The 13,896-nt window shown below is 36.8% G+C and overlaps 1 protein-coding gene across 11 annotated transcripts in view; it reads left to right on the forward strand.

Annotated features, from left to right (window-relative positions):
• Positions 1–13,896, forward strand: part of NAALADL2 (N-acetylated alpha-linked acidic dipeptidase like 2) — a 531,897-nt gene that overhangs the window by 476,623 nt on the left and 41,378 nt on the right. Inside the window, exon 12 of one of the 11 annotated variants that reach the window (XM_064516628.1) lies at positions 8,296–8,400. The exons of the other annotated variants lie outside the window; for them this stretch is intronic. Within the exon in view, the coding sequence (XP_064372698.1) occupies positions 8,296–8,373 (78 nt within the window). The 3' untranslated portion in view covers positions 8,374–8,400. Of the gene's footprint in view, positions 1–8,295; positions 8,401–13,896 lie in introns of those variants that run through there. 11 annotated transcript variants of the gene reach the window in all.

Raw genomic sequence — 13,896 nt, forward strand, 5'->3', positions numbered from 1 at the left:
GTAAAATTATATGAGCACATTAAAACAGGTCTGTCTCTTAGAATCAAAGAACAGATCTTGCTGTTTAGTTAAGCTGCCATGACAAATACAGTAAAAACATAGCAGCATCAAAGAAAGTGAATCAGGATAGTATATCTTTATTGCATGACTGGGGAGAAAGCAGTAAACTCAAATACAAATGACATAGCCTTGCAAAAGAACCTGAGATAAATTACTGGAATTTTGGAATTTTAATAATTTTCATACAGCCAAATAAAGAAATGCTTTGAAATTGAATATCAGGCCCTGCTTTCCCTTCCCAATTCAAATTTGAATGCCATTTATCTCTAGTGAAAATGTGATCCTAAAGAAAGTACTTTTCAGCTAAGAAAATAATATATTAAGTGAAATACATGTGGAATCCTTGACTGAAAATCTTTAGATTGTGCAGTTTGATTTATGGTAATTAATTGCAGGATGAGATTGGGCCTTCACATAAATGTCTACTCATCTAAAAGCAGTATGAAAAATGCAGACACAGAAAGATTCTCCTGTAAATGACATGAATGATATTCTTCTGAATTTGATGTTCCATCCAGTGCAATCATTTTGATTGGCATATCTAAGAAAAAATTTAAGTGTTTTTCATACTTTTTTCTTGAGATAAACTGAACAAACTTGCTGCTGATGGGAGCTTCACATGAGATCCTAATGAGGCAAAGAGAATGAAAATTTCATTTTCATGCTGAAGTACCAAAACCATAATGACATTGCATCCTGGTTTCCGAAAGAGTATAAAAATATAAAACTTTGCTTGTAACTCAATAGAGACTATGCATAATGTGGATAACTGAATGCTGACTGTTGAGAATATTAGTTGATACCAAAACTTGTCCATCTCCTTCCTTTTTTTCTTTTTTTTTTTTCTTTTTCCCTCTTTCCCAACCAAGGTAGGAAGCTTTCATTCTCATTCTCTTTTTCTGTTGCAAGAAATAATATCTGTCCACAGGACAGTGTAAAAAGGGTTTTTCATATAGAACTTCTAATTATTTTTCTCAAATTCAGATAAAGTATGTTACAGATATTTATTTGAGTGTTCTTTTCTGAACTGTCATATCATAGAAACCGTATGTTCTAAACCTTTCATTTACATCATTATTCTAAATTAGTAAGCTCTTTGCTATTCCAAGCAGCCCTGCTCCATCAATCAAAGCCACATAGAATTAGCTAAATGTGAAAAATCACTATTAGGTGAATTAAAAATGAAGTAGATTTTATCAGAAGTGGTGAACTTTTTTGAAAATTTCAAGTTTAAGTATTTATTTCAAAACTTTAGAACATCCTTTGCTATGAAACTTCAAAATCTTTCCTTTTTTAATGTTTGAATTTTTCTTTGAACCCGTATAATTATAGATACTAATTTCTTCTCCAATAACATCTTACCGTATTTAACTTGCAATACAACATTGACATATCTCTGTTAGTCGCTCCATTAAGAACATTGCTGAATTTCTTTGAAAAGGCTCTTGTTCCACTGATTTTCTGTTGAAAATTGGATCACTCCTGTTAAAATCTGGAGATGCAAAAGCAATTAGCTCCATGCAGAAAGATTACTGGAATCTCCTGTACTGTGTAAGAAAAAAAAAAAAAAAAAAAAAGTACTCTAGTAACATGGTCACAGTAGGAAAGAAGAGAACAGCAGTGTAATGGTATTTATGTCTTAATCGTGAACTTTCCAACTACTTAAAAACATTGATACCAAACCCTGTCAAAAATGGACATATCTCCACAGGGTGTATCCAAAACAAGATAATGTTTGTGACCTGCAGTACACGAATTACATGTTAGAGGCACCTTCTTGTTACAGCTGTGATGAAGCAGCAGAGTGGAAAACAAAGTGATACCGTCATAGCCTGCATTTCTGTAATATGGCAGGATATGCCCACGTTCTCGTGGATAATGCCATGCTAAGAATGACAGACTTTCTCTACAAAGCATTTGATTACAGCTTACTTCAAAGAGTTTCATTTTTCCTAAATAACAATATGTAGTTAGCAGATAAGATGAACTTTCAATGAAAGAATTAGGTAATTCTTTTTTGAAAATCTTGTTTCTATTTTATTTGAGCCAGTTTCAAATGAATGTGTTTGGTGGGGAAGGACCAGAATACTCTGGAGCTATTTGCTTTTCTTAGCAAAACAAAAGTAAACAAAAATAAATCTTAAGATATTTAGTACAGTTTAATGCCTGAATCTATAGTGAATGCTTTTATCTCATCATGCTGTTAGAGTTATTATATCATCAGTCTCTCATTGACTAGCTGTCAGAGAAAAGAATCAGCAACTTTTTTAAAAGAAAAAAGAACTCTGCACGTAAGGAGAATGAATTTTTTTCCTTTTCATGCCTGCTCCTGGGCTCTCACCCGACTTGTTTTCCACACCACGTTCCAGAAGAGTGAAGCACTCTTAAAAGATACCTGGCTGATATGAACCAGCAAGTGTAAATATACCACTGGAAGAGACATGTCCTGGGAGCTGGAAGGGCTTGACTTCGGACTTAGCAGTTGTATCCTGACAACAGAAATTATTTTCCTACTTGACAGAGAAAAGAGGTTCAAACATTGGCAAGCAGTGCAATTCCGACAGCCTTGTGACAGGTCTCTTGCAATGAGGTAACAGAAGGCATGGACACGTTTTTAAAAACCAAAGCTCTAATTCCAAAATCCCTGTCCTGTACAATATCATTCATTCAACCTGTCCAGAAACAGAAGATATTTTAGTGTTAATCTACTTTTTATCTTCCATTTATCCCTGCAGTAAATTGCTTGTAGGCTTTCCTGGTGGGCTTTTAAAAGCAGTAGAGATCAATGCTTACAAATATATACAAAGTTTTTTAAATAGCAAGCTCATAGAAGGTATTAGTGTGCATAACACATTCCAGAATATATTCACTAGTGGTGAAGTGATGCTATTTATGAGCTTTTTTTTTTTGCCTGTAACTCTGCCTGTCCTAGGTTTCTAGGGGAAGGTAAGGTTAAAGAGTAAGGAGTGCCTTGAACATGGTTATTTTCTTTGGTTTTATGTCGATGGACCACTGTGCTGAGTGCAGTAGTCTAGCCTTGAGCAAAGGCCTAATTCCAAATAGCCAGAGCTAAAACACTGGCCCTCAGTGATTTTATACATATATGTAAGGTACTTTAATACACTTCTAAATCTGAAGGGCACATGATGCGTTCTGTATAGTCACGAGCAGTACGTTTGATTTTCTTTTTTTTTACCACAACTAACTGCTGATAGGGTTAGCAAACCATTGGTCATACTGTGGTTGCCTGCTGTTTGAAGATACCAACTGTCTCATCTCAGATGCTCTATTTACACAAAGCACGGTGAAAACCCACATTACTTGCAAAAACAGCCAGTCTGAGAGTTTTGATTACTTTTGCTTATTGCTGCATTTTTATGATGATTATCAGCAGTTGTATATTTTGTATATGAATAGTTCTGTCTTCACACTTAATGATTCTTACAGTAGTTGAGATGCTTTAAAATTAGATCAGAACCCAAAGCAAGAAAGTACAAGTCCTAGTGAGGAATGAAAAAACGGACATGGGTATTGCTCAGTGCATTCAGGTTAATAACTTCTTTCTGGTCACAGTTCAGGTTATGCGATTTTATTTTGTTCTAGCCTTTTGAGAGGAGAAAAGAAGAAATAGTAACGAGAATTTCACAATGTTCTTGCACTGATTTGAGAATTCATTTTTTCTGATTCTGTGGAAATATTTTGTCCAGTAGCACAGCTAATGTTTAGGGATAATTTTGCTACACAGTAAGATACTGTTTGATAAAAACTAGTACGCATGCTAGTAAGTAGGTTTTGGTCTTTGAGGTTTTTTTTGCAGAAGCTGTCAGGAAACACGTTTTTACAGGCCCACTGTATTTTTCTCCATATGCTGTAATTTTCACTGTGTCACCATACTGAAAACAGTATAATTACATTTGTATTTGCTGCTTATGCTGTCTTTGTGTGAGATACTATTAAACGTCAAACGTGAGTTTGCGATAATTATGAACATGTACAAAATGAAATCTGTTTACTGACTTGCCCCTGTTAAGTGGAGAATATACATATGCTCAGGATATGACTTACAAAAGCTATGACTTATGCTGCTGAAATAGGTTTCATGTCATTAAAAACCTTCCAGTTCTGTCATTTTCAGCTTGAATTGGTTAACTGAGGTGGGTCACAGAGGTAGAGCTGGTCTTTTGAGAATGCTGTAGGAAGAAAAACAAAAGCTCTTTGCCCCAAAATACATCCTTTACTTTTCATGACTTTCTAGTATCTCCTTTAAAGCTATTTATATCACTATGCTTCTCTTGTCCTCGAGAAAAGAGATTTTCAGTGAAACTTCTTAGAGCTTTAGCACTTCTAGAAGAAAGCAAGGACATAGTTGACTGTGGTTAACTGTCACAGTCCTCCCACTGCTATAAAATAGTGTTCTGTAATCCTAGGCAGTGATCATTTCTTGGATGCAAAGCCTCTACAGACTGAAAAAGGCAATTCAGTATTATGCATAAACTCGACTGAAATCAGTACACTTACTACATGAGACTAAGATGAGTCTGCAGATTAAATTCGTGTTTGAGGAATATGGCAGCGTGGCACTTCAGATATTACAACATGATTGTACTCTCTGTCCTCTTAATTTGCTTAACTGAAGTGTGTCACACTGTCCATAAATCTTTTAGGATACTGCAGAATCTCTTCATTGACAGTACTTAGGTAGGGCTCTTTGGTTGCACTTAAGGTTGCTTTATAAGCATCCTTTAAAAGATGCTTTGTAATGAAGAAGCTGCTAACAGGCAGTTTCCATATCCTTATTCCCAGTTATTTTTTCCTATTTTCTCATAGTCTAATGTAACCTGTTAGAGTTCTGTAAATGACTCTTAAACAGAGGACTGAAATATATAATACCTTGCATAATCATGTGATTCTCTTCATTAGCATGTGCATTACTTGCATGTTCCAGAGACTCAAATACATAACAGCAATTCAGTCAGTAGGCTCACCTTAATTTTCTAAATAACAATTTAAAAGAGGCTCTTACACATAGAGAACCCTCCTCCAGAAGTGTATTCTCATCATCTATTGTGAGAGACTGTTTAGTTTATTTTCTCTGCTAACAGCATCAGGTACCACATGTTTACTTCGGCATTTGTTTTTGGCTTGGGACATGTCCGTTCGTAGTCATGTCATGTCATGTATGGCTGCATTTGTTCTAGAGCCTGTTGGCTGTGTATTCATGTGAGGAGCTCTCCACTTTAGAACTCAACTTCTCCTTGGTGTGAGCATCGGTCTTTTGACTCACAGAGATGTTTCAAACTCAAACGTTAACATAGTTTTAAGAAAAATATGGAGAGGGAATTGTGCGGCAATTTAGCAGCCATGGGGATAGTGGGACGTTCTGACTGAATAAACTGAGGATTTGTTATACTACATAGATGAAGTTACTATAGGCTGCTAAATTGTATCTTTTTATGTTTTAGACTCTCCATAAATTTTGAAAAGGGCACCTAGAATATAAATTGGATACTTCTTAGGTTAGCACAGTTGAGGAAATCCATTGAGTGCATTGCACACCGTGGCATATGCTGAACTGCTGTAAATGTGAGTTCTGACTGTTGTCCCTCATTTCAGTTTTAGTACCCTTCATGTTCTCCTTTTATCTTCACTGCAGCAAAGCAGAAGAATAGACAGACATTGATGAGTTATTCTGCAGTCACTCTGTGGCCGTGTCACTTGAGCCAGAGCTGTACTTAAGTGGAAGAATGCAAGTGAAAACCAAGTAATTTACATGTCATATAAATGAGTTGACACTTTTCTTCACAGAATTGAAATCAAGAATTGCAGTTGTGATTGTCCTATCATTACATTAGATTCCTTGTTGTTATTGTTCTTTTCAGAAGAACAGAGGCATTAACCTTATTTTATCAAATAATTTCTATGACTGTGTTCTGCCTGCCCAAATTTCACTCTATAATTCTAAATTGATCTCTTAGTGCTCTCCATGGCAGACTGCTACAGCCTGTGGTTGTGAAAGGTTTTTTGGATTTTATATGGCATGAATGTTGCTTAATGGTACGGGTAGGTAAGCTATGCTGTGTCTTGTTGCATTGCTCACTTGATCCCTTTTAGTTACTGTCTTTCTAGTGCATGTAATTGGTGGGGGGAGGGTGTGTGAGGATGACAGTACCCCAGTTAACATCTCAAACCACCCAAGGAGATTCTTTGCAGACTAAAAGCCAAAATTACTCCTGGAAAATGTTACCCTTTTTTTTTAAGGTTCAGTTTCAGTCAGACTGCCATTTAGCAGTAAGCCACAAGAGAAGAGACTGTGTTAAGAGTTCTACTGACCTTCAGTGTTTAGTATAATGCGTGTACATAGTTTGGATGACTGGACATAATTCTTTTTATTTGTGTTAATTGAGACATAATTTGTGACATCACACATGAGTGACTATCTTTTCCCCCAATTATGAAAACAGAATGGAAATAAAATGTTGTAGATGAGGTACTGTGAATCATTATGGTCACTGATGCCAGCTGAAGTTACATTTCAGGATATATGAATCACCTATCCTTGTTAGCTTTAAATAAAGGCCTTTGAGGTCATTTAGTACATTCCCTGCCAACACAGTAGACTTTGTTTCTTTTTCTTCTGAGTTGTATTTAAACGCCCAAGAGAAAGGGCTTTTGCCGCCTTACTCAATAAGTGTTTCACAATCCAGTCGGACTACTCACATTTTTTTTTCTTTGTAGTATTCAACCAAAATCTTTTTTTTCCCCCTCAATTCCATTGCTAACTTTTGGTTGTTTCTTTTAATTCTTACTAGGAAACTTGAATTTCCTATAACTACATGTTCTTAATTTCTGTGGTAAAAGAATCCTTTATTTTGAGATCAAAGGATTCTGATATATATTAGCACTTTAATTATAAGCTACAGAATGATAACTGAATGAATAGGGCTAAGGCTCATTTAGACTAGCAGGGCTGACAATTAAAAAGGCTTTTTTTTCATGACTTGCAGCATAGCCTATTCTTTTTTTTGTTAAATATGGCTATTATTGTAATTGAAGATTAATAATCACTAATAGCTGCCGGGATCTTTTTAATGTCATATTCTGCACAAATAAAGTATAAGCTCCTTGCCTAAATAGTGCTATGATGGTGAAACTGATGTACAAAAGCTAAGATAATGGGGACCTGGTTCATCAGTGGCCAATGTCTAGGCATCTTTTCTGTGCAGAGTGTCTGTAAAACACTAGTATGTCCCAAGTTTGTGATATTTTTGTTTCATACTACGCTGCTGTATGCTGCAGTATGCGATTACAAGTGTACCTGGCCTTAGTTACTGGTGTCTGCTGCTCTCAGTTGGGAAGTCTTCTAGACTGACAGGGCAATCCACACATCCCAGCTCTTGGAGCAACCTCGCGGTGGTGCCAAACTGTGATCACTGATGAACGGCATTTAGGAACTCCCCGAATCCATGAGAAAGAAGTGTGATCCTCTATGAGCATTGTATACATAACAAGATTTGGAGTGCCCTTTCCTTTTCTTTCCTTTCAAATATTTTGAGAGGTCAGTATTCATAATTTGAAAGGGAGTTTAAAAGGTGTTAAACAACTTACAGTTTATTGCTTATTACCTATTGCTTTTGGCTACTGAGTGTAGCTACATCTGTCTTTTTTAACATACAGAAGAATTTTGAGATGAGTTTTTCTCTTTGATCTTTGGATGCAAGCACGCACATACACACACGTGTATGCATATGTCACTCTGGATGCAGTCAGCAGTCGTCCTAATTTGTTCACTATATATCAATGTCATATTCTGATGTAATATTTCAGTTTGAGGGACAATTTATTTGGTAATTTTACATATTGGGGAAGTTGTGTTGACTATACACTGATTACAGTATGCTGAAGGTCATTCCTCAGTATTTTCCTTTGATATATTTTCATTCTATAGTGTTTTTAAAAATCTATCCCTTTCCCCGTGGCATCATGGACAAACTACTTTTCTGCATCTTAATCTTCTCTTGTCTTGACATCCATAGTGTTGCTGCCAAAATGATCCTCCTCAGCTGTCCTTCTAATCTTACTATCTCCTCTTTCAGGTATTCCCCAGACTCCTAGTTTTGTTGTGCAGCATAGTGCAGCTTATTTTTCTTCTTTCTGCATCTTTTGCCTCTGTTTCAGGCTCTGTCTCTTCCTCTCTCCAGTCTCTACAACAACATCCCTTTCATTTTCTCCTTACAGTACAGTCATCAGATCTTCTTCCTTGTTATCCCTTACGTCGGGAATACTCAGGCAGAACTTGTTTTCTGCCCATGTTGAGATCTCTTCCAGTGAACTGATTTGTTCTAGAAAGCTAATCCAAAGCTGGAGACAAATAGGCATGGAATCAATAGGAAGACCATAAGCTGACAAAAACATGATGCTTACCAGGGAGGTGAGTCCTGACGTTTTAGTTGTTTGTACAACAAGGCTTGTCAGATAATCTTGAGTAACCTATGCTGTTCATATGCCATACATGTACTTCTTTGTTTGATGCTGTCAAATAAGTTTAATATGAATGATGAGCCTTTTAGAGCAGAGGATGTCTTTTTTTATTATTTTCTGAGACATGTAGTGTATTTTTGGTGACACGAACAGTTATTATTAAAAAGATACTTAAAACAGGAAACAGCTGGAGCAACCACGGTGCAGTACTGTAGGTAAACATTGATTTTTTTTAATGGTAACTGCTGTTATTTGAGCAAGTAGTAACGTTTTCTGCAGTGTTTTAAGATTATATGTCCTTAAAATTTGCTTCTCTATTTAATCTTTGTTGTTGCCGTTATATCATGCAGCCTTTATTGTTTTAATACAGAGCCCACATAAAGATAGGGTGCAGTGGATTGAAATAGCCATCATAATTTGACTGTCTTAGTAACAGGAATATTACTACGACCCAGACGTGGCTATAAATCTCAATTCTGCCTTCAGATAATTTTAGAGTTTTATTGTTAATGTCCCTTACGATTTTCAGGGTCAGTCTATAGTACAATACATTCTTCTGAGTTTACTTCCTCCCTAGTTATATAAATATTCTGTGATGAGAAACATTATTTGTTAGGTCTTTATTCATTGTTGTTCAGGGACAGCTTTGAAAGGTGAGGAAGTTTCTTTTTCAGGTAAATCAGTAGCCTCAGGAGCATGCCAGCTAATTATAAAATACTTCAGCAGGTTCATCAAACTGACCTGAGATTCCCTAAGGCTCAAAGAGTTTGTCAGACTTGGCATTTTCCCAAAGCCTGAGGGAAGCTTGCTCCGTCCCAAACATACTCGTCTTTAATTAGTGTTTTCTTTTTAAAATAAAACAACTTTCCTTGTTAAGTTATATTATTTAATTACAGGAGAACGTCTCATTTAGTAAGCATTCACTCCTCTTTTTCAGATGTAGATTTCAAATTATTAATGCAAGTCAACTGATTACTTCTTATTGTATGTATCTTGCATGGTATTCATTAAAGATTGAATATTCCAGTTATACGGAATGGAATAAATAAGCTTTTGAAAAAGAAAAGCAGTTTGAAAAATTCAGAGAAATTTCATCTTTGAATTATGTCACGAGCAAGAAGCTTAAATGCCTTGCTAGCTTGATAGCTATTACGTGAGTGTGTCCCAAGAGCAGAATGTAATCCTAATTCAAATAATTGGCTAACAGAGAAATTGAGCCTCTCTCTGTGGTACTGCAGTGACATGTGTTTCATATCTGGGCATCTGAGGGCAGTCTCAATATAATATCTATCCATTTCTTCCCTGAAGAGGAGGGTGTATGTTAATCTTTATGGGTCTTTTCTGTGAGCTAGATACTACAGAGCTATGTATTCTCAGCTTGCCTTGGATCTTCAGCACTGTGCTTCACTAGTGTCTCTCCCTCAGGGCTAGTCTGTCATCTGTAATGAACTTTCAGTGCTCCAGTCCTCACTGATTAGGGTGACCTAAGTGGAAAAAACTGAGGTATCTGTGCATCAAAAGATGGCAGTAGGGGATAGAACAATTTTTTCCCATGAAAACCATTAAATATTGTAGCCTAACTGAGGCTGGGGGCCGGGGAGAGGTGGAGGCTTTGATATGTAATACACTCATGACTTCCTAATGCTTATTCAGTAGAGTCTGTGCTGAATTGGCAGTCCAAGCTGCTGCCTCTGATCTGCAAGGAACTATCGCCTCCACCCTTCACCGAAGCTTTTCTTCAGGTTCTTCAACTCCAAGATTCAGTTTCTTTTTTCCACTGTCCCTGGTTCTCCCCAGATCTTGTCACTCCTTCTCCAAGGGCTGACTGCTGCCTGGCGTATGTTCTTTCAGTATGGGCACTCAGAAGACATCATAATTGCAAATCAAAGTCAGGCAGAACGCAGGGTAGTTTGTTATATTGATAAGGCTCCTGGCATAGCATTCGCTCACCCTCTTGTCACAAATCTCTACACTGAGTCTGGTCTTGCACATTTTGAAGGTCATGCTGTGTAATGAGTTCTGAAGGATGGTGGTGTATTAACGCATCTCAGTGTCCAGATGTCATGATCATTAATATTGAAAAAATGTATATAAATGAAATTGGGGTAGACAAGGGAAAATAGAACAAAAATATATTGTCAAAATTATGGAAGAGAAAGAAGGAGTAATGGACATCAGAGAGAATGTCTGTTAGGTACTGAAGCAGATTACATGCATTATTTTAATTAAGAGAGCCTAATAGTACATATGGTTTCCTTTGAATAATAATTGCATGGTGATGAGATGTGATTAGAGACTTCTTTTTATGAGTTCAATTAAATCAAATCCATTTCTGTAAATGCGGAGTGATTAAAAAGATGATATCAAGGTCTAAACTGAAAGCTATGGTTGAAACTTCCTATTGCCGATTTATTATTGCACTCCTCTGATGACTACTGTCTAGTTTTCTTAATGCCATAAGTTTCCGGCTGAGTGCTACAGATTCAACATGAGAACTGACTTTACACATCAGATGGAAATTTGGCAAGTACTTTCATGCCCTTGAATGTGTGATCCAAGAAGTTGTCCTAATTCGGTAAGATTCTGATGTCATGTATGTATCTTGGAGCATATGAGGAGATACTTTGATTAATTAGGACTGAAGGCAGCATACTGTTTGCTATGCTGAGATTTATATTACTGTAGAGTGCTTGTAAATCTGAGTGATCAAATGCAGACTTTACTGTTACTTTTTTTTGTAATATTTGTTGCTTGTCGTTACTGTCTGATTCCTGAGACAGGCAGGACCCAGACAACTGTCTGGCAATTATTAACAAAATTATCAATTATCTTATTAAATCGCATCATATTGTGCTTTGATTATCATATGTCTCATGAAGGAGAGGGTTGGTTGAGCTAACGTTCTGACTTGAGTCTTAAACGCATACAGGAGTCAGGAAAAGAACTAGTATTTAGTAACTGGCTGCCACTCAGCCAAGGCCTTTAATAGCACTGAAGAGCATGGTGATTTCTAGAACTACTATGTACTAGATGCCCAAGCTGTTAGTCATGGTATCCTGTGTTTTCATGTCAGTACATAGGAATCTATACTGATATATCTTGTCTGTTATAATAGCTAAAATGACATTTACTTTAAGTATACTTTACAGTTTAAACCAGAAAAAAACACTTAACATTCTTGTTCTAACCTGTATTGCAATGTCACAGTTAGCTGGTTGCATGTTTTATCCTCAGAGTGCCTGTATTACACATGCAAATAAAGAAAAAAAGTTTAAGGTCGTGAAGATTTAGGCAAGATGCAAGTTCTGCATGTGATCATTGCTGTTAAAGATCTTTGTCTCTGATATGTGCAAATATATTTTGCTTCATGTTTTACTATATACTTCTCTTTCTACCCCAGCAATAGCTGAATCTATTTCCTCAGGACTGCCTTGTAACCAGCTTTAAGCAGTTAACTTTGCTTCTTTAAACAGTCTTGCACAAGTTTCCCCCTTCTCCTACTGTGTCTGAAGTGGGTTCACAAAATGGAAGCCTTGAAAAGGTCACTTTTTGTGCAGTGACAGCATCTCGGTTTATGGGAATGCTATGTGCAAATTATTGAGATTTAAAACAAAACTTCCTGTGTTTGTCAATCTCGAAACCTGCAATTGGTAACCAAGGCAACCTGACTTTAAAGTTGGAGATAAAAAAGAACTAATGCCAGAACAAACTTCTAAAATTCTCTTAAAAAAAGTAGTATGAGGGTTTGTAATGGTGTAAAGATTTATATCCTCTTGGTATGAGCGTTTCACCCAAGTTCCTGTGAAGCTCTTAATGCAGAAGGGCATTCTGATGTGTTCTTGTGCACTTTAGCTTTAGCTTTTTTTTTTTTTTTTTGCTTTTTTTTTAACAAGAGACTTGAAACTAGTGTCCCTGTAAGTTGATTCATTTGTTATTTTCTTTGCACCTGAATAGTGTAGAATTTGAGAGACATAAATATAAAATACGTGATGATAAACTTTATGAGATTGCCGCTGCCTACATGCGTGCATACTTCAGAGACATGCAATTTCTGTTTATATGCAGGAACAAATAAGAGTAAAACACTTAGAAACTCTCCCTTTATAATTACACTTGTACACTGCTACATTTCCCACACAGAGGAACTGTGCTTTAGAGTTAATTTCAGTTTCCCGTGCAGGCATTTACACCGCGTGTCCTGCACAGACACGGGCTTATTCTGCCTTGGTTCCGGATGAACCGAGCTGCTGCGGTGCCGCTGCCCCGGCCGGGCTGCGGGGAGAGAGGAGGCTTGGTCACTGCGCCTGGCACTGCGAGGGCGGTGGTGGCTCCTCCGTGCCCAGGGCATGGGCTATGAATGGCTTGTTAAGAAAACCCAAAGAGTTTAAATTATGTATGTGTAAATGTCCATATGTTAGTAGATTAACACAAGTATCTTAAAATATACATGAAATATATATTTACGTATACTTTATATAGAATTTAAAACTCAGGGATTTCTAGTCATACACAGAAGACGAAGTTCAGCGACATACAAGTTTCCTTTTTGTGCAACTGATTTAAGGCACTGGGATGAGTGACCCTTCCCAGCTGTAAATGAAATCTATAGGAAAAGTGCTTTCAGTGCCTTATGTGCTCTATTTTACTAAGTAGGCTTAGGTTTTAAGGAAATTAATCGCTGAACATTAGAGAATAATTTTGACCTTAATCTCTCAGTGCCTCAGAATCTCGTCATGAACCATGTAGAAAAAGCTGTATGCGATCATGTAGATGGTGTAAATGCGTGCCACCTTAACAGAATTACTTAAATGTTGTTTCTTGTGCATAGTATACATACAGAGGGAGAATCCATGTTTTGTTCACTAATGCTTTTACTTCCCAATTCGTATTTTCTGTACTGAGAATAAATAGGTATGCAATGATGAGAGGGGGTGTTGAAATAGTGTTTGTAATATTTATAAAACCTCATAACTTTCATACTTTCCTTGTTCAGAAAACAGCTATCTGTTAGGAATTATTACGCTCTAGTTCACCTATTGTAGCCATAGCATCATTGTACTCTTCTCTCCGAGAGCCCTCTACTGACCTAAAATGCAATGTGTTGAACTAAACGTCAGATATCCAAATATATCCCTTGTCCTGAGGTAGATTTGAATAGGGACAGAAAACCCTGATGGAATTACTCAATTTTCTGAATTTGAAGTTCTGAATCTTGTGAAGTTGACAGCTTTAGTTCAAAAGAAATATGTGGGTATATGGCCAGATTTCTATTCTGTTTCTTTGTCTGAGCAGGAAAACGTTCCTGTGGAGCTTCAGAGAAATAGAAGGTCAAAAAACTGGTAGTTTTCTCATGCTCCT

This window comes from Dromaius novaehollandiae, chromosome 9 (genome assembly GCF_036370855.1).
Source record: "Dromaius novaehollandiae isolate bDroNov1 chromosome 9, bDroNov1.hap1, whole genome shotgun sequence".
Lineage (NCBI taxonomy): Eukaryota > Metazoa > Chordata > Aves > Casuariiformes > Dromaiidae > Dromaius > Dromaius novaehollandiae.